Here is a 22,834-nt window from a genome sequence, read left to right as displayed (position 1 = left end):
ATAGAGCATCACTTTTCAGTCTTTTATTGCACATATCGACTGTGCATTTGTAGTATTTTTTTTCAATTGTAAGAAAGGCGCGACTGATATTTATTGCACAGTAACTCATCGCTTGTCAGAAAGCCTTTATGATTAACAGCATTGAGCAGTTGTGTAGTTGGGCTGAAAATGTTTATGTGGTATAAATACTTTGATGGGAAGTGCGAACGCACATGTATTTGCATTTGCAAGGAATACTAAGAAAAATACCTTTGATCTGGATAGTTGGAAGTCTGCCCTGAATTCTGCAACTTCTGTAAAACTGTAACTGAATAATGATTGGAATCTTATAGGAAACTGCAGATTTACAATTTTATTAAACCGATACCTGGCTGAAATTACAATTCAGACGCTACCAGCACTGAATCAACCGACTTCATTATTTACACTTTGCACACATTTTTCAACTAAACGAGGTTGCAGGAATCTGCGTGCTTTGCTGGTTTTGATGTTGGGAAATTTGCATATTCCACAGAGTTAGAAAGTGCTTTGTTGGAGGAGGCACAAATATTTGGTCCCTGTTACATTTAAATCTGATCGCCACCAATTTATGCTCAAAAATAGTATTTTTCTGCAAAGAATTTTTATAGGCGCTAAATTTAAAATATGGCTCAGTTCGGCAGAGCGATTTACATACACAATGCTGTTTTTTTTTAAAACTCCTACAATTCATGCCAAATGTCACCAAATTGTATCATCAATAAACTTGTTTATGTTATTTTCAGTTCATATTAGCAGGTTTTTCATTAAAACTTTATATTTTTCATCATTATGCACCGACTTCTAAAAAGATTTTTATCTAGTCGTGTTTGATTTTTAATTTTGTATTTTCTGTGCAGATTAACAGGTATTTTTTCATTATCACTTTATATTTTTCAATATTATATTTTACAATTACTTAAAAATTTGACAGTTGCTTGTGGAGCCATCTATTATTGAAAATTGATATGTATCCATTACAGGTATCTAACTTATCCCATTCAAATCCTGCTGTTTTCTAAAGTTGCTGCTTTGTATACCTATATCGGTAAATGACGTAAAGTCTAGTATTTTTTTCCTTGTTTTCCAGCTTTAAAAAATTAAAAAAAAATTACTGGGCAAAAATATGTTTTTGATTTACGTTTCTACAACTTGCGAGCTTTCAAAGGGAAGCACTGTTTACAAAAGAAATATTAAATTATTTCGTTTATAATTTATTTTTTACTGCACAGAAGTTGTAAAATCAACAGTTCGAGAAAAAATATTCATGAAAAGCAAAAATTAACTCTTTCAGTCGTTTTATCTGCAGCTAAATAATCTCTTTTATGAAAATAAGTTGAATTTTTTTTATTACTAAATCAAAAATGTATATGATCGTAAATAACAAAGAGATCTAAGCAAAGCAGGCTTTAAAATTCTTGTGTTGGTGACACTGCCAGTTACGTTCAATTATCATTTTGGACAATTGATATGTCACCGACGAACAGTACCACCTTAAAGTAACTAACTACCCCTAAAATTTTCAGGCTTGAATTCTAAGCTCCAAAGTGACTAAACCACCAAATTTAACACCCATTTGCAGAACTCGGGATAAAACGTTTCCAGAAAGCGCTCAAAGAAGCGTATTTGGACTTGTTAAGTCTCCTCGCTGTCATAAAACACGGTAAATACCCATTTTTTAGATCTTTCTTGTGTCAACAGCAGTTTCACACACAGATGGCCAAGACCGGTGTATTATTATGCGCGACTAATGAATATTTTCACTAATGAACTTGAGACAGTGAAATTTTGCGACGGTTGCGTAAAGCCCGTTTAGTACTTTTGATGTAGTATTTTGTTTGTATTCCAAGTGGAGATAAATTAGAACAGTTGATGGAAACCCTGCCAAAACTTTCGTCGGAGCGAAAGTCCCCATTTTAGATTTGTTGCAGAAGTTAATTTAGTGCATTGGGACATCCTGTATGATCTCGTGATTTGAAAATGTTCTCGAGTTGGTGTTTGGGCGTTTATTCACAGATTCGTTTGTTCTAAATGAAGCTTTTGTTGTTCTTTTAAGGAGACGTGTTAATTGTTCCACCTTTGAAAGTTTTTCTTTTACCTTTTGAGTGAGTCATGAAAATTGACTCATTTAGATGATCTAGAAAGGAAATGTAAAAATGAGATGTCAGCAAATTGCGGTCACAAACTTGCGAAAAAGTGACGTGCGCCAATGAGTGTTGCAACAAACCTAGGAAAGTGTCGAACGAAAGCGACGGACGTCTCTGGAGAAAATCCTGAAAAAAGCAGGATTGGCGGCAAAATTTTTGCTTTCGATGATTCATTAGCTCGAGCTCGTCCCCCACTCGAAAAAAACCTGCTGGAAACGCTGAACGAGATCGAGTCTTGTTGATGTTTCGCCGTCTTCGTAGGCTGAAAATCCTTTGCGCATGTTCGTCCACCATTGCTCCAACAGTGGCGGAACTTGCGCACGAGCAAAGTAAAATCAGTTTGTCGTCTTATGTAGTTTACGTCGGACGCGTGTCGATTTTGCTGGCTAATACCGATTTATTTACATGTACTCAGTGTGCATTTGCCGAGTGCATACCTAGTGCATCATTCTGTGCAACTTTAGAGGACTTATACTCATCATATGGATTAACAATCGACAGGCGACGAGGTAAATTTCATAGATCTCTCGATATTTTTTAGTAGGTCGCCGTTCTGAATATTTATCAAGTCGGTCATGTGGCCCCGTGTTGCATGGCAGAAAGTTGTTGAGTGCATCGCCGTTGCACTTCATGATCTTGAAATTGTTAAAAGAACCTCGTATGTTTTGTTTTTTTCCGGTGGACCCGCCAAATTTGCCGGAACTGCCGGATTTGCCAAGGCCGGAATATTTCAAATTGTAAATTTTTCATTTGAATTATTTTGGATTGCTAAGTTGACGGTGATTTAAAGGTGTTGAGTTAAATTTATTGCACCTCCTATTATTAATTAATAATTACATTCAAGAGTTACGGCTCCAATCATTGTTTGTCAACGTTTGATAAGAACAATGTTTGTGGTGTCTTTATCGGAATGTAGATATTGGGATTCATGGATTTTTTGAGATTATCGCCGGTTTCGAGCGTTCTGGTTTATTTTCCATTGCAAATCCGTGTTTCTGTGGCGAGGGACGACCCTCTCCTGTCTTTCACTTTTCATAATTTTCGGAAATTTTAATTGTGTTTGCAACCTGTTACGTTGCATAATTAATTTCTTAATGTCTTTTATAATTAATTGGCGATTTGCGAAATCTCCACCTACAGTACGACTCCGGTCACCCGGACTAATTGACTCCAACGCGGATTATGAATTTGAAAAAACCCAGCTGAACAATTTGACATTTGGTTAACCTTTTTTAACATTGATTTTCCCAGCAACTGCATCTTCATGAAGGTTGTTTTACACATTTTAATAAAGTCTCGATCGTAAACATGATCAGAATCAGAGATTTTTACTTTTAACTTGCGTGTAGTGCCACGCATTACAATGTATGACAAATGGAGGGACTGGACCAGCATATATGGTAATGAATTACGATTTAATTATTACTGTAATGATGTGGTAACATGGCCGATATCTAATTTAAACCTATGATTTGTGCCAAGACCAATATTATAAATCATGAGTTGACTGCAGATATAAAACGTGATTTAGAATTCGAGATCACTGCGTTTTTATCGAGTACCACGCAGAATGGATGTTTTCAGGAAGTACGGTCCTGGGATTCTATTAATACTTCAATTGTGACGTTGAAAATAATTCTCTCAGCTTATTAAAGTTGTTACTTTTTAATAGTAATATACAAGTCAGGCGATTATTAAACCCTCACCGTCCTTGAATGGACGAGAGATTTAGGAAATGACTAGTGTCAAATATTTTAAATTATTATGATATTTGTGGTTTTTATTTACATGTTCCCAAGGTTTCATCTCATTACGTTACTTCCACCCACGATGAAGAAGCCGACTGTCGTTTTCAATTAAAATTATGTTAATTCTATGAAGAAACAAATTTATCTATCCTTAAAAATATTTTAATTATTGTCTTATCAACGGGTGGTCTTTCATCGTTAGATTATTTTGTGGATACCAACCGGAGTTGTAAATGGATTTTTTTTTTGGGAGCTGTTTACTTTTAATTATAATACAATGAGTGGCGACAGGGGGGTATTAAGTTTTCGCATTTAAATATTTCGGGGAATTTTTGAAAAGCGTGGCGGTAAACTGGTTTGTAACGTACCGGGGTTACATGAAAAGTTTTGGTTTAAATATTTATAAATTCCCGTCGGGGTTTAATTTCACATCTGGCACCGGAGCAGCTGCTAAGACCGGCGGATTTAAAAAAATAGTTCTAACGTTTTATTCGATTTTGGAATAATTTTGATTTCGTGAAAATTGAGACTATTTCTTTCAAATATTGTAGATTTTTAATGTAACTGCTTTTTTCGGGGTTTTAAGGGAGCTGTCCACCAGATGTTGCACCGCCTCCACTTTTATGACTATATTTCCCCTCTAAAAATCCATTAATTATAACTATTCCATAAAATTCTCTCCCTATCCATGAAAGTCATTCATTACAGCGTCAGTTGTACGACAAACATGCACATCATTAAAAAAAAAGAATACAAAACAGCGAGCTTTCCGCTCAGATTGATCAATTCTCATTTTGTTTGTTTGATGTTTTCCCGATACGTATTGTTATGATTGAACCACATTTCCTTGTCACTTGAAAGGGAACAATCGCCAAGTCCTGGAAGAAGGCGAGAGTGACATTTCCATCGCATTTTCCTCGTGTTCTTGTTCTCACTCAAGGTGAAACCTCCTGTAAACATGTCACTGTGTTGTTTACGCAACTTCCAGTAAACATGTAGGGTTTGACTAATTTTGTTTGGACGTTATCATCTCACGAATTTCTTCAAGAAATCCGAGCGAGTGGCTACGTTGCCACTAGCGTCGTCGCAACTCGGAGAAGAAATCGAGGCCATCAGGTTTAGTTCAGGTTTTTTTATAGTGCCGAGAACGTGATGTTACAATGTAAAAATATTCGATTAATGCTCGTAGGAGGCGCCGGACTTTTTGTTTGTTTTTACCTGGAGCACATCTTCGCGCGTGGGTGCAGTTTCTGATTTTTTGTTCTATTTTTAATGCCGAATTCGAGGGAAGTTTTCTGATGTCTCTTTGGAAAACAATTCGGATTTCTGTTGACAAATAAGTCGGGTCAGGGTAGACGTGTTTCGGTTGGACTGATTGGACTAAAAAGGCTTCAGCAAGTGGTCAGATGTGTGAAGAAATTTTTTTGATGGACCATAAAGTGAAGAGCTCGAAGCACCTCGTATATGAATAATAAAGACAACCCAGTCACGTGTAATGCAAATAACGTAAATTAGCACCACAGTTTTGAGGAAAATTTCCATTGATCCAAAGTCATTCGGCGTCGTCATGTTTACATAATATATCTCCAGTAGCGGCTCGTGAAAACGAAAACTAGTCTTTATTGTTTGTGGTGACGAAATTTTTAGGCCTCTATACATACAACAGAGGAGGCGTCATCCTCCAGTCAGTGAAAACAAGTTAAATACTGTTATTCTGTGTAAAATAGCCATTAAGTTTGATCTTAAGTCATTCGACGACGCTGTGTTTACATAATAAATCTGAGCAGCAGCCGTGGAGGCCGCTCGGAGAGTTTTAATTAGCTTTTTTTCCTTAGTTCAAGTACCAAAAGCTGAGTGGTTCTTATTTATAGCCTACCTGAAAATCACACTTACAAACGCCGAATCCCGTGTCGGCGAACTAGTACGATGTAATAGTGCGTCATTGAAAAGCATTTCAATAACAAAACCCACGTTTCCATGCGAATGGCCGAGGTTAAAAAAATTCGCGTTCGCTGAAACAGCGCAATTTCCACCGAAATGTGGGTGAAGCCGGCAAAAATTCAACCTGACACATTTTCTCTGTGCCACAGCCAAAAACTAGACTATAAAGCGCCGACGACAAATATAATTCCCAACTGATTTATGACCGGCCTAGATCCGGACCTGTGTGCTCCATTCATACCTAAAACAATCTTAATATCATCCTTGACGAAGCGACCTAGAACTCGTCATTCCTAGGGGAAAAAAGTGAGCGCATCCGGCGAAATACAATACTGCCAACCACATGGAGATGTGTTACGTAACGTACGGGGGATCAGTAAAAACTAGGGTTAATGTCAAGGTTGAAGACGCGTTTATTTACAAGTCCTTGTTTACTTTTTTTTTTATCAGCGTCGCGATGAAGTGGACGAGTTTTCGATGGCGGGATGGCGGTTTCCGGTTGCATATACAATGTCTGATCGGTTTCCTTCCGCTGAATGCGGCCCTGGCAGCGGCCAAGGAATAAACAGGTCGTTTATAAATAGCAAAGTGCGGTCGATATTGGTGCCTAGAGAATGACAGGCTTAGCCACTGTCCTATTTATTGCACGTTCTTATGTCATCGGGGTGACGACATGGACTGATTTTTCTACTAAACGATAGGTGGCGGAATGGGAAATTCCCGAATTTTGACAATCTCAGACTCCTTTTTCCGACTCTCCTCTACTCTTCACTAACTAATGGGAAAGCTTCAATTACAGCAACGCACTGTACTAACTCAACTGAATATATACGCTGCCAGCAATTTCAATTAGCGGATGCTAGATGGATTTTTTGCTCGTTTTATGTAACTTAATGTACTGGGAACGACATAAAAATCAGAATAACTGCTGATCAGAGGCGCCGATTGCGGGAACGCCGCTAACGGGTCAAGGGTGTCGTCAGATTGCCCTGAACTTGGACAGTTTACACAAATTCGGGACGCAGATAGAATCGTCACACTTTAAACACTTTTTTGTGTAATCTAGGTACCGTGACCTTCGCGGAAGATACACAATTTGTTGACAGAATGAATGTGTTCTTGTGCGAATATCTGCGATTTTATCAGTTTGTTGGCACTGTGCGTATAAAAATGGATTTTTATGTAAAGAGTGATTTTTACAAGGTCGCGTGATTGTTCCCAATTTTTTATAAGGTAACAGAGTATATACTGTGCTCCTACACCTTGGACTTTGAATGTGAGTAGATTGTAGAAAATTACGATGAGTCATTTAAGACACTTAATTTGCATTTTATCCTTTGTTGGTGCACGTTTGTAATATTTTCCCAAGCGTATCGTTGCAAATTATTGAATGAAAATTCATGGCAGATACGGCAACCCTGAAAATGTTGGTTCTCTCATTACAGTTTATTATCTTGGAAAAGAATTTCACAAACGTTACAAGAAAACTCAAGTAGTTGCTTAGAGAACGGACTTGGAAAAAATATTTGGCGCATCCACCATTTTTTAATTTTCAAAAAATTGGTTTTTATTCACAGTTCATATGATATTTGGAAATTCTCTCGTTTTTATCATTAAATAAATGAAATAATACGCGTGAAACTAGCCGGAGTTCATGCAATGGAGCTTTACGAAAAAGACAGCAATTTCTTGTTCGTCAAATTACAAAACCGTCTCGGATATCTGCTACAAATTATGAACTATTAATACTCTGGTAGCTTCAGTTTCGAATTGTCGTGTCGGAGACCCTGGAAGAAAGTAAAACGATGTCTAGCTGCACAACAGAGCGTGGTCGTCGCAAATTACCATTCCCCCAATCCGTGAATGAGGTCTTTGTATAGATTAAGGTCATGAACAACTAGGAACATTTTGCTATTGATTTACGAATGCAGTTGGCAAAACAAAGGCTTCTGTTTGCATACAGGAATGAACTGACTTTTCATTCGTAATGAAACATTTAAAGCTCTGATTTGTGCATGAAATACAGGAAAAAAAATCGGACGTGCTCCATGTGTTGGTCGTCCTTGTGTCCGTAATTGTAATAGACGAAACGCAATTCTATCATAAATCTCAATTAGAGTTCTGAACGAAAATTATCTCGTCCACTTGTTTTAAATTCCCGTCGTGGACTATTTAAATCCGTGCGGATATGATAAAAGCTCGAAGTGAGACTTGTATCAAAATGTAAACCTTGTTAAGCAGTGTCGGTGATTCAAATATGATTATCGAATGTCAAGTGATAACCGAGGTCATTCGATAATAGCTGAGTAAAAAACTCCACCGAGTGTCGCAAATTTTGTTTATGATTTATTTACACAACGCTCATTTGATTATAAATATTATGACTTGGTTGAGTACAATCGTTGAACTCGTGCAGTTGAAAATAAAGTAGGTTGAATAGGTAAACCATCATCATGTAACGATCACGTGCGAATATTTTGCACAATTTGAGACTGTGGTCATAAAGAGTCTGGCCTTAGTCGTGCGGCCTTGTTGGTAACTGGTTAATAGCGATCAGTTAAATTTGGTCCCATATAAGGTGTAATGGGAATACTTTCATTGAATACCGAAAGCAGACAACCATGTCTGGAAACTTCACTCGGTTGAGAAAGGGGAGAGCTCCATCTCCACGGATTTCTAATTTCCATTACAAAAACAGCGGATTTATTATTGCACCGTGGGAATAGTTGTCGTGTTGCTGCAATGTTACATTTTTTACAACCATCTTTGAAAAGATCCAATTTTTATTGTATTATTACCGGAAATTAAGCTTGGAATCAATAAACCATTAAAATTTACGCCCGCAAAAACACCACCGCGGTTCATTACGACTCTCAAAAAGTTGCGTTTCCAATTATCACCTCGCACCTCGCTGACCTCATTTCGTTTACTATCTCATGTATTTGTTTTACCAAAAATGACACAGATCCCCAAGAATTCCGTTGCAAACTGAAATTTTCCCAAGGACAAAGGATATGATCGACAATAAATTATTAATGAATAATCACATCTGCTCCAGATACCAAGTTGGAGGCCAAATATATTTTTTAATTCCACCAGTAAACAAGAGTTATTTTTATAAAACCACAATGACTTTTTGCGAAAATCGCGTGGAAATAGCACAACATGTGGGTCAAACTATCTGTAATCGCAGAGTTAATTGTACATTTTTATCAGCAAACAACGTTGTGCTATTTTTCTTGACAAATTTTCCGAAGGACAAGACCTTTACAATATTTCGAAACGACAGATATAATCGCTTGTTTTTCTAATAAGAGTGTGATATGCAATAAACCATTTTTTATCTCATCACTTTTACTTTACACGACTTTGAACAAACAGATTTCGATGATGTATTTTTTTGTGTTTAAAAAAATATATTAATATAGCGGAAATGGGATCCTCTGATAGCTATTGACATCTTCAGAAAAAAGTTTCTGGATTTGAAATTCTAATACGTTTTCAGTTATCTTTTTTTTGCAACGTCCCATCTGAAAAGATTCGGGACTTTGGTTTTGAGAGGGTTTTTTGATAGAAACTTGGGAGCTCCGCTAAAGATGAGACGCTTTCGTCGGTTCTTTTTATCACATTTCATATAATGCCGGCCGACCCTAGACACTTTTCCTTTCAGTGATTTACAGCTTTTCTTTTCCGACGAATTGAGCAAGAATGATTTAAACTGCGGATCAATAGTGTTGGATTTTATTAATTTCAACGAAACTTGAAAATGGATTAACATTTCAGCGGGAAAATATTGGATTAACGGTTGTGCTGGTGCACTAATAAACGGCTTATTCGCCTGATTGGATCTTATGGAGCCGTCTCGGTTGATAAGAACACGTCACCTTTAATATTCCGGTCTGTAAAATACTGAAACATAAATGAGAGCTCCTCGCTGGCGTGTCCCTCTCCAGCTAGCTCTCATTCCTGCAGCAAATTTCATCAATACCGCCACAGCAGGGACGACAGCGTTCCAATGCATTTTCGTTGACGTTCGCTTAGAATGGATCGAAATGTCCCACGCATGTGCGTTGGCTCCCTTCTGATAACGTGGACAAGAAACGTGGGTGTGGATGGAGTACGCATTGGATAAAACGGTGCGTACGAGAACCAGGGGCGACGTAGGGGGAAGGACGCCCAAAACGGACCGGCTGCAGGCTCGCTGCACCATCTGACCCACTTTCCCGGATAAGATTGAATTGAAACAGCAGCGCTACGCCCGGAATGCGGGAGTTTCACCCCACAACTAATGACAGGGCCAAGGTTCTGGAGGATCTAGTTCACCAGAACTAATGTATTTTCGTAATAATTGGCTAATTTACCACCCCGCGATTCAGCTTAAACAATGTCGTTATAAATTGGACCGCCTACAGAGTTGCCTTTTCGGGAAAACTATCCGAGTCCCTTGTTATTTCCTGTGACTGGTGGAGCGAGAGGAATTGTTTTCAGTCGTTTAAATTGAGCGGGAGGGACTTTGGGAGTCGGTGTTCCATAAATGAAATAATGAGCATGATTAAATTGAATGTGAGACTGTTTTGCTGGGGTTTTTTAACAGGTAATTTTGCGCCACACAACTTTCAAATTCAATTAAGGTAGTTCTTCACCGAGACAATGTAAACAGAGTTTTCTGTCATTCTGACTGTTGTTTAAACTTTAAATTAACTGAAGATATTTCATTTACATGCAAATACCACTTCATTCCGCACACAACTAATTTCATCGTTTCTGTTTTGGAAACATTTCATATTCTTGTTCTGATCTTCTGATATTACCGCACCCCAGAGGTCCTTTTGCTCTTTTAGAACCTTTCCAAATGCTGATTGCTGACCGAACTATTCCGGATCTTGAATAAAGATAAAACTGCGATGTTCCTCTGGTTTCAAGCATTTTTTATATTAAGCCCTTAAGAATTCACAAGGGAAATATTTACGTTTCCACTTCGTTTCGATAGGAAGAATAACAACGAAAGCGTAAATAGTTTGGAAAATTTGGTCCCTGACCACAACAACCGCCTCGTAACCCTGAAACTTTTCCTCTTATTCGCTTCAACAACGAATTAATTTTCAGAGTCGCCGCTCAACTTCCCTCAAAATGTTTGATCAAGACCGAAGTTCCAGTTTTTCTCTTCGCCCTCTGCACCCCCTAAAGTAATTAAACCATTAGAAGGATTAACCAGAAATTTCCTCTTGTCCTTGTCACGGATCCGGCTTCTTGTTCTTAAAGGATTAAACTGTGAATTGTAATCCGCACCCGGTCGTTTTAACGTGACGTCAATCTAGTTCGACCCTTCCTAATTCTTCATTCAACTTTGTTAGGCAAGTCAAAAAAGTATCGACCGGGCAAGGGTCAGGGTGCCTATATTTACGCCATTCGTCACCAGTTGACCGCTATTACAATCATTTCGGCGCGTACAAACACGCACACGCAATTTCAGCGCCTCCACATACATCCAAACAAACACGAGGACGTTCAATTACTTCCTCTAGTAAATTGATCGAAATGTTAAAAAGGAACTGACAATATTGACGAACGCCCTTCATGGTTGTCGAGACAATCAAGGAAAAAGAAGATTATTGCGTAACTATGAGATCTGCCTGTGTTTACCGGGGCTAAATTTAGACGAAACGGAATGCACATTTAAAAATACGAAGAGCCATTAGCGTCATCGTCGTGAAGAATTACAAGGAAAGAAGTAGAACTGGGATGACATTCTCCAATTTGACTCCATTTATTGCATAATTAAGCGAGGGACTGTCACAGGAGGTTGGGTACCTGCGGGAAAGACTGCCGGTTGGTTTAACATTACATCGAATTTGGTGTCTGTGTTAATTAGCTGTCAATTGTAGGGATTGGTGATTGATAACCCGAACCTTTGTGGAAACCAACATCAACGAACTTTCTGAAAATGTTTTAGGGTAAACAAGGCGTTTTTCTGTGCCTTCTGGACTGTGCTCTACTTAACAGTTTCGGACTTTGATTTTCTGGGTTTCAGTGTGTCGTCACAAGTTTCCATTTGCTTCACCTGTACGCAAGCAGATGTTGTGTCTACTTTTCGATTTTGGCATGCTTGCACGTCAGTCTAATGCACCCAGTGTTGTGTCTTTCGGCATGTACACGTAATAAAACAAAGCTCGAGTCTATTTCTAGTCGTCGAAGAATGCAAATCGCTGTAAGCGGCGAACTAAAACTTTGCAACTATAATGAGCAGCGACCACAACAATCTAATCTGGTTTCGTTGACCCAAATTTTTTAATAGCAGTCCAAGATAAACGACAAAACCGACGTCAATTCGATAATTTTTTCAACGCTCCTAGAAGCGCCCAAACCGCGGTGATAAGCCCAAGAGAATAGTCAGATGATGCATTTATTGTCACCCAGGGCGCCTCACATCTGTTACACAATTCGTCCTTGCTCCGTCCCACGTTTTCGTTAACATTCATTACAGTCTGTATTCCAGAGGTCATTCCGAAATTTCCATTTTTTTCAATTTAGATTTATTCAGACTTCCACGGAAAATTCTACCGCCAAGGAATCAAGGCCAATGTCGAGCAAGGGAAAATTTTAGGGTTACAAGGCAGGGTTCAAGTTATATTCGTGTTCTCCCCGTTTTTCGAATCGATATTGCGGCTAACTTGTTCGCATGTAAATAAAGTAAAATGGAATCGATAAAGCGGCAATGCCCCTGTTACACGTATAACAATTGACATAATTCCGAGTTTGACGACTGTTTCCGCCCACCTAAGGTCGCACGACACGGAAAATTCCGGCAAAAATAAAGAAAAAAGTGCGCAGAAATGTTATGAAACGAGGAAATTTCCGATTCATTTAGTCACAAAACCAACATTGTAAGAATCACTCGTGCGAACCACGTCATTTACAGATTCCGATTGCAAGAGATCGTTTTGCAAGAAGCGAGCAACCAGAACAAGAAGCAGTTTTCAGAGAAATACTAAACGTTTTCACGCGAAAATTAGCGCCTTCTAGGAGAATTTTCCAGTAGTTTTAGCTGTGTTTCCACCAAATTACCCTCTAATAATACAAACATCACCCTTCCTCATGGGCACACCTCAAGTTGACTGAAGGATCTCGTGTCGTTACATAGGTCGTAGGAACGTCTCGAAGACATCAAAAGAACAGGCCATATTCAAGTCGATGTAATGAAATAATTACATCCTGTCTTAATAGACGTCAAACGGAGGCACACGTCGTGACGTCGTTTTCCAGAATCATGAATAATAAGGTGCTTTATCAAGACAAGGATTTCAGGGTGTAATCGAGCCTTAAGCTGAAAACTTATTGAGGCGTGACCGGGTCGAGTCGGTCGACCCTGCAATTACAGGAGAATCAAACATCACTTATCTCTATTAAGTTGGCAACTTGAAGATTTCTTACATGAAAGGTACATTGTTAGCTGTGTTGTACCATATTTGTGGTTTTTCAAGAACTGACGGGCTGAAGATGGGAAGGTATAATTGGTTTAATGAGGACTTACATTATTTAAGTGCTTGTTGTCGATAGTATAAACTGACAAGAGATTAAAAAGTAATCAAACTGAGGTCGGGGCATAGTTCCTGTGGGGGTTTGTTAAATGAGTAGACCCCTATAGAATTATGCAAAGAAGGTGCTTACATTGGAGATAATGAGAGGGATATTAACGACGCAGCAGCAAAAAAAACGAAAGCATAAAAAGAGTTGTGAATTAAAGCCAAAGTGGCTGAACTCGACATCTTTTGATCTATTTTTACTTTGGTTTACAGCCACCATAAAGGAAACAAATATTTGTAAGACTTATACCGATTAAATCGTGGAAATTTGTTGATAGAAAGCGAAACCTTGGACCTAGTGAACGAGCCACTTTTCGCCATCCAACCCGCATATCTAGATTGGATTGGTTTAATTTTCTTGAAAGAATAACTTTATTATTTTTTTTATAGCGACATAAATAAGTTTGGCCGTTAATTAGACTCATATCAGGTCGATTTGGAGGTCATTAATCCTTTTTTTATACGTCTGTTTTCGTGGAAATTGATCGAAAGCTTCCGTGCCCCCATTAGTACGATTCATCCCACAGGTTCCTCCAAATCTAACATTGTAATCTTGTTAATTCTTGTAATAAAAAGATGAAATATTTTGGGTTAAGAACCCGCATTACCCGAGAACCGTAAATATCAACGACACCCGCATGACCTCGATCGAAACACCGTCGTCCCACTTTGCCACTGACGTTAACGATCGTTCGTTCCACCGGACTACCACAATACAAACACTCGCCCAACGTGTTCTTGGTATATGTGGGCAACGATCCCTTGGCGTTCCACAGTGACCAGCTTTTGGACCGATCCTAGAGACCGTCCACGTTGGAAACAAAGGGGGCGTCGTTATCTAACAACAACAGCTTTATCTGATAATAGAGCGGTGACCTAAAAAGTGGTTTGTTTATATTTAAGTCTTATCCGGCGCAGTTTGCGTGAAAAATACTGGCGAAATTAATTCTATGTTTTAATATTACCATGCAAAGAAAGGAGAGTGTTATCTCGTGTTCTCTCCGTAATTTATCGTTTGCATTGATAGTGTATGCATGTTGTTCAAATATTTACGAGTTCTGTAATGGGGATTGTTGCAGGGTGCCTTGCATGATGGAAAGCTGACCTGAGTAGAACCATCCCCTCGAGACCCACCAGATAGTGTTTTCTAGTTGGTAGCGCTTCATTTGTGATTTAGTATTAACATCCACTTCAAGAGGTAGTGAACACCGTCACCAGAAAAGGTAACTACTTCCAAAATTCAACACTTGATACCGCTAATTAGTCGATGACATCACACGAAATTGTTTTCGCCTTGGTCGATAGCCGATTACACGTCGTTATCTGGCGAGTCCATGCAAATTATGACCTACTATAGTGAAGATAAAGGGAATTTCGCAGACCCAGCATGATTTATATTCACGTAGGTCCGGCCCAAAACGATTTATAAGCGAAAAAGCGTTCTCACCTATAGCCGGCCTCCAAAAGGACGCTTATTTATAGTACTTTTAAAAATATGTAGACTTGAGACAATAACTAGCGTCGCTTCTGAAAAAGTACGCGTAAAAAAAATCAGCACGTAATCAGAGATGCTGGAAATGTGGGCCAAGAACAAGATAATAAAAAGAAATGAAAGATAACTTGTGCGAGCGGTGCCGCAAAATGAGTTTACTTGTTTTCGTGGCAATTACCCGTTTTTGCCCAATTATTAGCAAATTTGCGAAGATTTTCGCCAATGCCAAAACTGTTGACGATGATGATGCAATTGGCAAACACTTGAGTGATTCATTCAATTAGAGTAAAATATAGACTGTTGCTTTTTTTGTCACACAACGATGACCGCTTGTTCCGTCACACTTTCTTTATTTTTGACTGGTTTTATCATTTTTGTTTATTGCAGTGATTTAATCTTGACGGTATTTCAGACTGTCTGGTAGATCATAGATAAGAGTTAATCTTACATCAAGGTGAGGTCGATTTGGCGATATAGCGTGGAATGCCAAAATTAAGATCCAATTTGTTGCTTACATTTACCGGATTTTTTGCAGAGTGGCTAACATGCCCGCAGTCATGTAAGAAGTTATCATTATTAGCAAATAAACGAAAGTTTATCTAGAAGGAAAACTCGCTTTGTGGTTTTTATTTATTTAAGATACAGACTATAGTAATCATTTGCTCATAACATTCTCATTAATGTAAAGTTGGATATTGTGTTTGATAATCTGTTGACACACCTTTAAAAAGAATCTCTCAAGGCATTAAAACCACGGGACGTTTTGATTGCCCATTTTTCAACTAAATTGATATGGTTGTCGGTAACACTTGGCCGATAATAATAAGGTCGAAGACCACGTCTAAAATAATCTCGCAAAACTTTGTCGCTATTTTCAGGACCGGTTTGTTTCATAATAGTATTGATTCTTTTTGTGCGGTACTACATGTTTATTGAGTTCGTAGATTGTCCACATGGCGTGGAAACATTAACTTGAATAAATAAACGATCACTTAAAACACCGAGGTCTAACGTAATAGAAGAAGGACATTGTCATTTTTATTTAAAGTTTATTACTGCTTGATGTTATAAACCTTGTGGCACCACGTCCCGAAATAAAATCTAATCATATTTAAATAAAAAAGCTTTTAAAAACACATTCCCGGACGTCAATTTTTGAAATTGGATCCAGTCGGATTTATTTTTGTGTCTTGTTTAACCAACCTGAAGTGTGTTTTGTGCAAACAAAGTTTCGACTTCAAAAAGTAGCACCGAACTGTATCAAGTGGCGTAACATTTGACATTTCGTTCATGGTAATGTTGAGTAACGCGAAGACAAACTCCCAAAGGTCACTATCGAGACACCAACGCCATTGTTCGCTAAAACAATCAAATTTTGAACACCAATAAACTCAAGGATTATCCAAGATTTTATGGTTGCTCTCGTAAAGTCAACTCCATTTCCATCAGAAAGCCCCCCCCGTGTCTTTCACCCAAGAAAGAGACTAGAAAAAGTCCGAGAGGCTGTCGTCCTTGTTACTGGGTCAAACGGTGTCCTCGTTTTCACTGGCGGCCCAAAGCGAGTTGTGCAAGTGTTCAAATCGGCCATCGAAAGTGAACATATCGTTGTCCACTTGTGTTACTTAACATGTCGGGGACGTCTACCGTTCCTAATCAAGCGGTGAAAGAGCTGTCTCAAAATTTTTCGGGGGTTCCACGTGGTGGACTAATTTGGGATGTGGGCCATGGGGCCAACGACCATAACAAAGCGTTGACCACTGAAACCATTTACAAATAAGGTAAACACTTTTTAATTATAGCGTTTCTGTATGTAAATACATGAGATGGTTCATTGGGTCACGTGATGGATTGGTCAAGGTAATACGTGGCAGGAAAAAATCGGTTCGCCGAGTGATAATTATGGTGGTAAATATGACTGGGATATTTTCCTCTTTGAATATCAGTGACCCTCGTACTATTGATTTTAATTATCGAACCATGTGTTTATTTTAAACACTCATAAATAATACAATCAGGATTGTTTACTTGAAATTACGACTCTTTGTGAGCTCCCGATGTACTGCAATAATTAATGGCATATCCAGATGGGTAATTAGCGAGAAATTCAAGTGCCCACGACAGATCTGGACATCGGGAATTGCAACTGACGTTATTTCATCTAGAAACCATTCATAGGCGAAATTGGAGCAATCCGAGTCATTCAACCAGACGAGCTTCAAGGTAGTTTTCATTTCGAAGAATGAAGTTATTAAAAAGGCTTAAAATGTCAAGTTCACATCCAACGAACAACATTCCGGGTCCGTACATTTTTCTATTGTTTTTCGGAACCTCAGGGTCGGGTAAAATATCATATTAATATTGATGTTCTTGACGATAATGGCTTTTAAATTTGAAATTTGAGGCGAAAAATTGTTTTTCTGTCAGTTGGAAGTAATAATAGCTTAAAGTTATGCATAATATTCCCATATTTTAGAGTACAATCACACAGAATGCAAAACAAAAAACAAAACCATAAAAAGTCCACTTATTCAAACAGAAATAGAACTAATTTAAAAAACAATCTAATCTAAAATAAAAAAAACACAAGTAATTTACACTATAATCAAACAAAGCAAAATTAAACTCAAAATTCCTTTTTTATGGACGCGTTCCTCTGCAACCTGTATTTTATGACCCAGGTGTTCCCAAGGGATCTCCCGTCATTTCAGTTATGGATCGGGGTCACCTATTTTTCACGAGCAATACCTTTATTTCGGGCCCCCCGTGGGTGGGATCAATGGGATTCATTATTGCCGGTATTTTTAGAGCACGTGTATAATCCCCAGCACGCTCTTTTGTTTCGCACGCGTAACGTCGCAAAGTTTGGCCCTTCGTCCTTGAACCCATCTAATGACACCCTTTTATAATTAGATTTGTTTTTGGGACAATGTGATTTCATGCAGCAAAATTATTTCGTACCCTGCTGTGAGTTATAAGTTTAACCAATCAGTATGCTTGATTTGAATGTGTCGAAATCCAACTGTACTTAAGCAGGCGAAAGTGACAGATTATTGGCATCTCTATTTTCGTTCATTATAACCTTTGAAAATTCCACCCTTCAGCCTTGAACTCGTTTAATGACACCCTCTTTTAATTAGATTTATATCTGAAACGTTGGAGCAATTAATTGTTTCGCCCGGCTCGCACAGAGGGTGGTATTACCCAAGATTTCCTTTTGATATTGTTTATTTGCTCGTGTCAACACGAATTTTTAATTAAAATGGAATTACGTTTTGTTATAATTTTATAAATGAAACGATTGATTCTCAAGCAGTGACGTCAATTTAGATCAATTTAATCGATCCGCTTTGTAGCCACAACCCGAAAAGTGTAGGAGTTTCTGTAATTACATGCAGTCACTCACCTGCTGTGCTACAATTCGCCCACACGCAACAGAAATCGGAATTTCATATCGTTTGCTTATCTTTGAGATTCGGTCACAAATGTTACACGACTACACTTGTAGTTTCGGATAGACGAAGGTCTTTTCCTGAGCACTAAATTTCAGTAATCTCTCGATTTCGTAGAGCGACTAGCTTAAAAATAGACTTGTTGTGTTTGATGTTTATTAGGACAGGTCAACTTGATAACCCACATACAATAAACAAACTGATAAGTCAGAGGAAATAAGACTAGAGCATACTACTACTAACATAATAAACGGATCTAATTAAAAATTTAGTCAGGAAATGTAATTTTATTCTGTTGTCTTATCTTTTGCTTATTTACACATGTCTAGCTTGATTCAAGGGTCCGCTTCTGGCAAAAATAAATCAAACATTTCATATTTATTTATTATTTGAGTTTAATCCAATATTTATCGGCGAAGTTCAAGTTAAACGATACAGATGGTGCAGTGGCCTGGAAGTTGCTAAAAATAACCCCACGTTTTTGCAACGGAGCGCCAATAATTGCATCTGGACGCACCTGAACAATGTTTTGCACACATGTGTGCGGGTTTCACTGCCTAGGACGAGAAAAAACTGTTTCCCAACGCTTGGAAACAAGAAATAACGGGCGGAAGCCTAAAAAGTTTGCAAAGTTATGGAGCTTTTTACAGCGTGCATCTGGAATGGTATACAAGATATACACACGATCGTTAAAAATTTGGGATTTTTCTAACCGCTACATAGTTTATCTTTTGCAAACTTGAGGAAAACATGAGACTCGTCGTTGATGTTTTATTTCAGCTTTATTGTAACAAGTCTCGTTGTGGATATTACTTTGCCCTAGTTCGAGGGAACAAAGGGCAATAACGAAGCGATCGATGCGAAAATGTGGAACTAGAAAGTCCAGCGAGCGCTTCGTATGTTAATGTCGACCGGTTTTAATGTATTTTGAAAAGAAATCATAATCATCAAGACCGATTTATCTAACGAAGCCTTTCGGAAACCCTTGAACAAATCCTTTTACAATTACTGACATATCCAAGGGCTTCTTCAGTCTCTGATTCTACGACACGAAGACCCACTAATGTACAGACGTTTAGACAAAGTCAAGAACGGTCCTTGTAACCTCATTATGGCATGCATCTGGAATGTATAAAGTGCAGCTGATTTATAAATAGATCGGTCGCATTCAGGAACGGGCGTCTTGCCAGGACTGTTCTCTTGAGGGTTCCATCGACCCTCCTAAGGTCTCATTCTCACGATTTCCTTCAATCGAAGCCACGTTATTTTTATATCGCTCATCTTCAGAGTGGTTGGTGTAGGTCAGGACGGTGCAACTCTGTCATTCGACTCCGCCTGTTAATCATCCCAGCGTAAACAAAACCATCGTGCAGAGCCAAGTGTGGCGTAAATTATGGGTGGGCAGTTGGGAGGTCCGTCTAAATCTGGAAAGCCGCGCGCTACGGAGAAAAACGCGTCCCGACGCTCTGATTTATTTATACGGCTAACCCACATATCCTTTGTGGTTGAGGGAGATGTACAAGACGTCGCGAAGATGCCTTTTTTAATTCGGCTTTTATTAAAAACCTCTATGATGTTATGGCACAACAAGCTTTCATATAACTTTGATGGGGTGATCATAGAGCTAACTTGTCTTTTTAGCTCAAGAGGTCTTTTGCTTTTTGATGTTCATAATTTTAAAAGTTTGCCTCGCTTGATGGAACACCCTGCTTCTCTACTTCTTTTCTAGACTGGGTGACTTTCAATATTCCCTCCCAATTGCGTCCATCGTTTAGCGGACAGTCCTTCACCATCCTCGCATTCGTCTTGTCGAAACCATCACAACCATCCATCAATGCTTTCCATTTTATGTTACTTGTAAATCATATTATATGATAATGAGGCTTTCTTATGTCTACTCATCAATCGTCTCGACTCCACCTTAGGAACCCATCGATAATTGACAAGTGTACATGTTTAAAGCTACTCTTCCTTATCGAGGTTTTTTGACCTTACAATTCTCTAATGATGTAAAAATTGGAAGGAATGTCCGTTTGGTGAGATTACTTGTCGCTCCGCCACAAAATGGAACCGATCATCAAATATAAATTTCTTTCACGCCGTTGAAGGTTCGTCTTTGAAGTGTTGGAAGATGTAATTCAGTCTTCGACATTTTCGTCGTCTGCGCTTTATCACCAGCGACTCCCTCCTATCTTATCTGAGGGAATGCATCCGGTAGTGTCTCCCTTTGGAGAGTGTAAACAGGCGCATCTTGCAACATTTTGTTTTGAAAACGTGACGGTAATATTTATATCCGCCCGGTTTTTCCTGGCGACGTTAGGAAAGCAAAAAACAACATATTATGCGAAAACACACAAACAACGGGGCAAAAAGTAACTTAATACCAACTCAGAATAAAAAACTTGCAGTTTTGCATACGCATACGTAGGATACAACCATGACCTGTCCGAGTCCCATTCTAAATCAAATTCCGATTTCAGCACCGGGGATGCATTTTTATAGACGCTCGGTATAGAAAGAGGCAAATCGTGTTAAGTGCCTCCGTGTGTTTACCCGACGTTTGAGTGAATTTACAAAGTTGTCTTTGTGCCGGGCCCCTTCGGCTTTGTTGATCCATGTTATTATGAAGCTCGGGTTTTATAGTTTCAGAAGCACGGAAATTTGGTTGTTTTGAGTGTGAAAAATGTTTACTTGTTGTTTACTAATACAGAATAGATTTATTAATGGCTGTGTTCTTCAAACTCCCTTTGGCGCTTCTCTGCCCAGATTCTCTTATTTTCGGGGGTATTAGCTAGAAAAGAACCCGTCAGATCAACTTTCTACCCGAGTGGTAAAACGAATTGGTGAATTACCCACTTGAAATAACGTTTTTACAGCTTACCAAGTGTGGAAATGTACCAAAAAATCGGCATCGATACGAGGATTCCATATGGGTAGTACCCCCAAATCCAGTTGTTCTTGAAATAAAACTTGAAAGGAAACTGCACAAATTTCGCAGTGAATGTGTGGGGGAACTTCATGGGTCTTCCAGGCTTTTTCCTGTTTTTGATGATATTCGCTACATCTTTCGGCCTGAACGAAGACGCCGACGTGGTAAGCTTTTTTAAGACATCTTTCAAAGTGTTCATTGCTGCGTGCCTGGAAGATCAAATGACAGATCATTATTGTGTTGTCTTTAGGGGGTTTCGAGAATACACTCGGGTGTGGCTGAGTAAATTATAGCGTTGCTTGATTGTCTTACAAAAGACTGTATTCAACACCCAGAAGTCGATCAGAGACAATTCCCGGAATCAACAACATAACCTAAATGCGACCGACAAAGTGGTTTTATATAGAAGCTGGCTTTTTTTTACAATGCTTTGTGAGATTTCGATAAAGCACTTACTTTCCTACTATGGATCAAAAGACGGAGAACGAAGGCCTGCGGAAATTCACATTAAATGACAGATCAGATTTTCGGTACAGTGCTGCAAACTGAAACTCCGTGTTTGGGGGTTTTCATTATAAACGACTAATTCGATTAGGAATAGGTGAATTTGCTTTAAGACACGCTTGGATTGTGAACCTGAAGAGAAAAGACTGTGCTCTGAATAAAATTAACTTGGGTTTAAAGAAACTTCTCAAGAGATGGCGCTGCAACCGGACGCCATTTTTCAAAAGTTTCTTCTTTATAAAATGTTGAAAAACGTGAATGTTGACGCTAACAAACTCAGTTTTTAGTGTTTCCTGTTTCCTGTTCATGCTTTATTGTTTCAGTGTCCGATTTTAAAATTCTTTTCACAGTTGTCACTACTGTCCAAAAGTGCAGATTACCCGCGGATTTTAAATTTCTCCTAGTTCAATACGAACATCTTCTTTAAAACGCCTTGCGTGATTAGCAGCATTTTTCCCCGGCCTGCACAATGCAGAGAATCCATAAAACCAACAAAAATCTTCATTGTCTCTCTTTTATCTTTGTTTTCGTTTTCGCGAAGATCCGCGCTCTCGCCTGCCTGTATTTATTTGTAGACGTTATCCATGTGTAAATGTATTTTGCAGCCAGACTGAAGTAAACACGACTATGCAGGGCAATGCATCAATCCAAGGTTAGTGTAAATAAACGAGGCCTGCACTGTGCCATACGTTGTCTCTTTCTTCAACGTTTGTTAAACACAAACTATCGCTCTCGCCTGGATACATATTTATTACTGGGTCGAAGTCGGAACGCTCGGTGTATTCCTGCCTTGCAGCAGGACTGTGGCCGATCGATCCCACCAAATACTTTCGGGTTTCTAAAGCAACGCAATTTGTTAGAAAAGCAGAAGATGCGGTTGTTTGAGGGGAAACAAAAAGTCGAGTTCAGCAGGAAAGTTAATAAGATGATTGGGATGTTGTTACAATCGTTAAGAAATTTCTCCTGGAGACACTCAAAGTTTGGAATGTTTTGGGAAAATATTGGTCCAACGCTTTGGGATAG

The 22,834-nt window shown here is 38.7% G+C and overlaps 2 protein-coding genes across 4 annotated transcripts in view; one reads left to right on the top strand and one right to left on the bottom strand.

Annotated features, from left to right (window-relative positions):
* Window positions 1-2,583: 2,583 nt before the first annotated feature.
* The window catches only part of EcR (Ecdysone receptor), a 51,398-nt gene continuing 31,147 nt past the window's right edge, over window positions 2,584-22,834 (top strand). For 2 of the 3 annotated variants that reach the window (XM_088046139.1, XM_088046136.1), the window contains exons 1-2: window positions 2,584-2,674; window positions 14,517-14,660. The gene's annotated coding sequence lies outside the window, so the exon portion shown is untranslated. The remainder of the gene's footprint in view (window positions 2,675-14,516; window positions 14,661-22,834) is intronic. The other variant, XM_088046138.1, reaches the window with a different exon arrangement.
* On the bottom strand, window positions 21,099-21,878 carry LOC148168146 (uncharacterized). Its single transcript, XM_088046180.1, has 3 exons — window positions 21,764-21,878; window positions 21,260-21,516; window positions 21,099-21,169 (listed from the first exon to the last, which is right to left on the bottom strand). Exons 2-3 carry the CDS (start codon window positions 21,504-21,506, stop codon window positions 21,099-21,101), a joined length of 318 nt encoding a protein of 105 aa, XP_087902306.1. The 5' UTR covers window positions 21,507-21,516; window positions 21,764-21,878.

This window comes from Gnatocerus cornutus, chromosome 9, assembly GCF_029298725.1.
Source record: "Gnatocerus cornutus isolate USDA-ARS CGAHR chromosome 9, icGnaCorn1.1, whole genome shotgun sequence".
NCBI lineage: Eukaryota > Metazoa > Arthropoda > Insecta > Coleoptera > Tenebrionidae > Gnatocerus > Gnatocerus cornutus.
This window is presented reverse-complemented; position numbering and strand designations above follow the sequence as displayed.

Excerpts from the sequence above, each read along its gene's own strand:
- LOC148168146 (XM_088046180.1), bottom strand. The coding sequence starts at position 21,506 with ATGAACACTTTGAAAGATGTCTTAAAAAAGCTTACCACGTCGGCGTCT. Across the intron at positions 21,170-21,259 it reads TTGGTACATTTCCACACTTG|CTAATACCCCCGAAAATAAG; the intron begins GTAAGCTGTAAA and ends GTTCTTTTCTAG.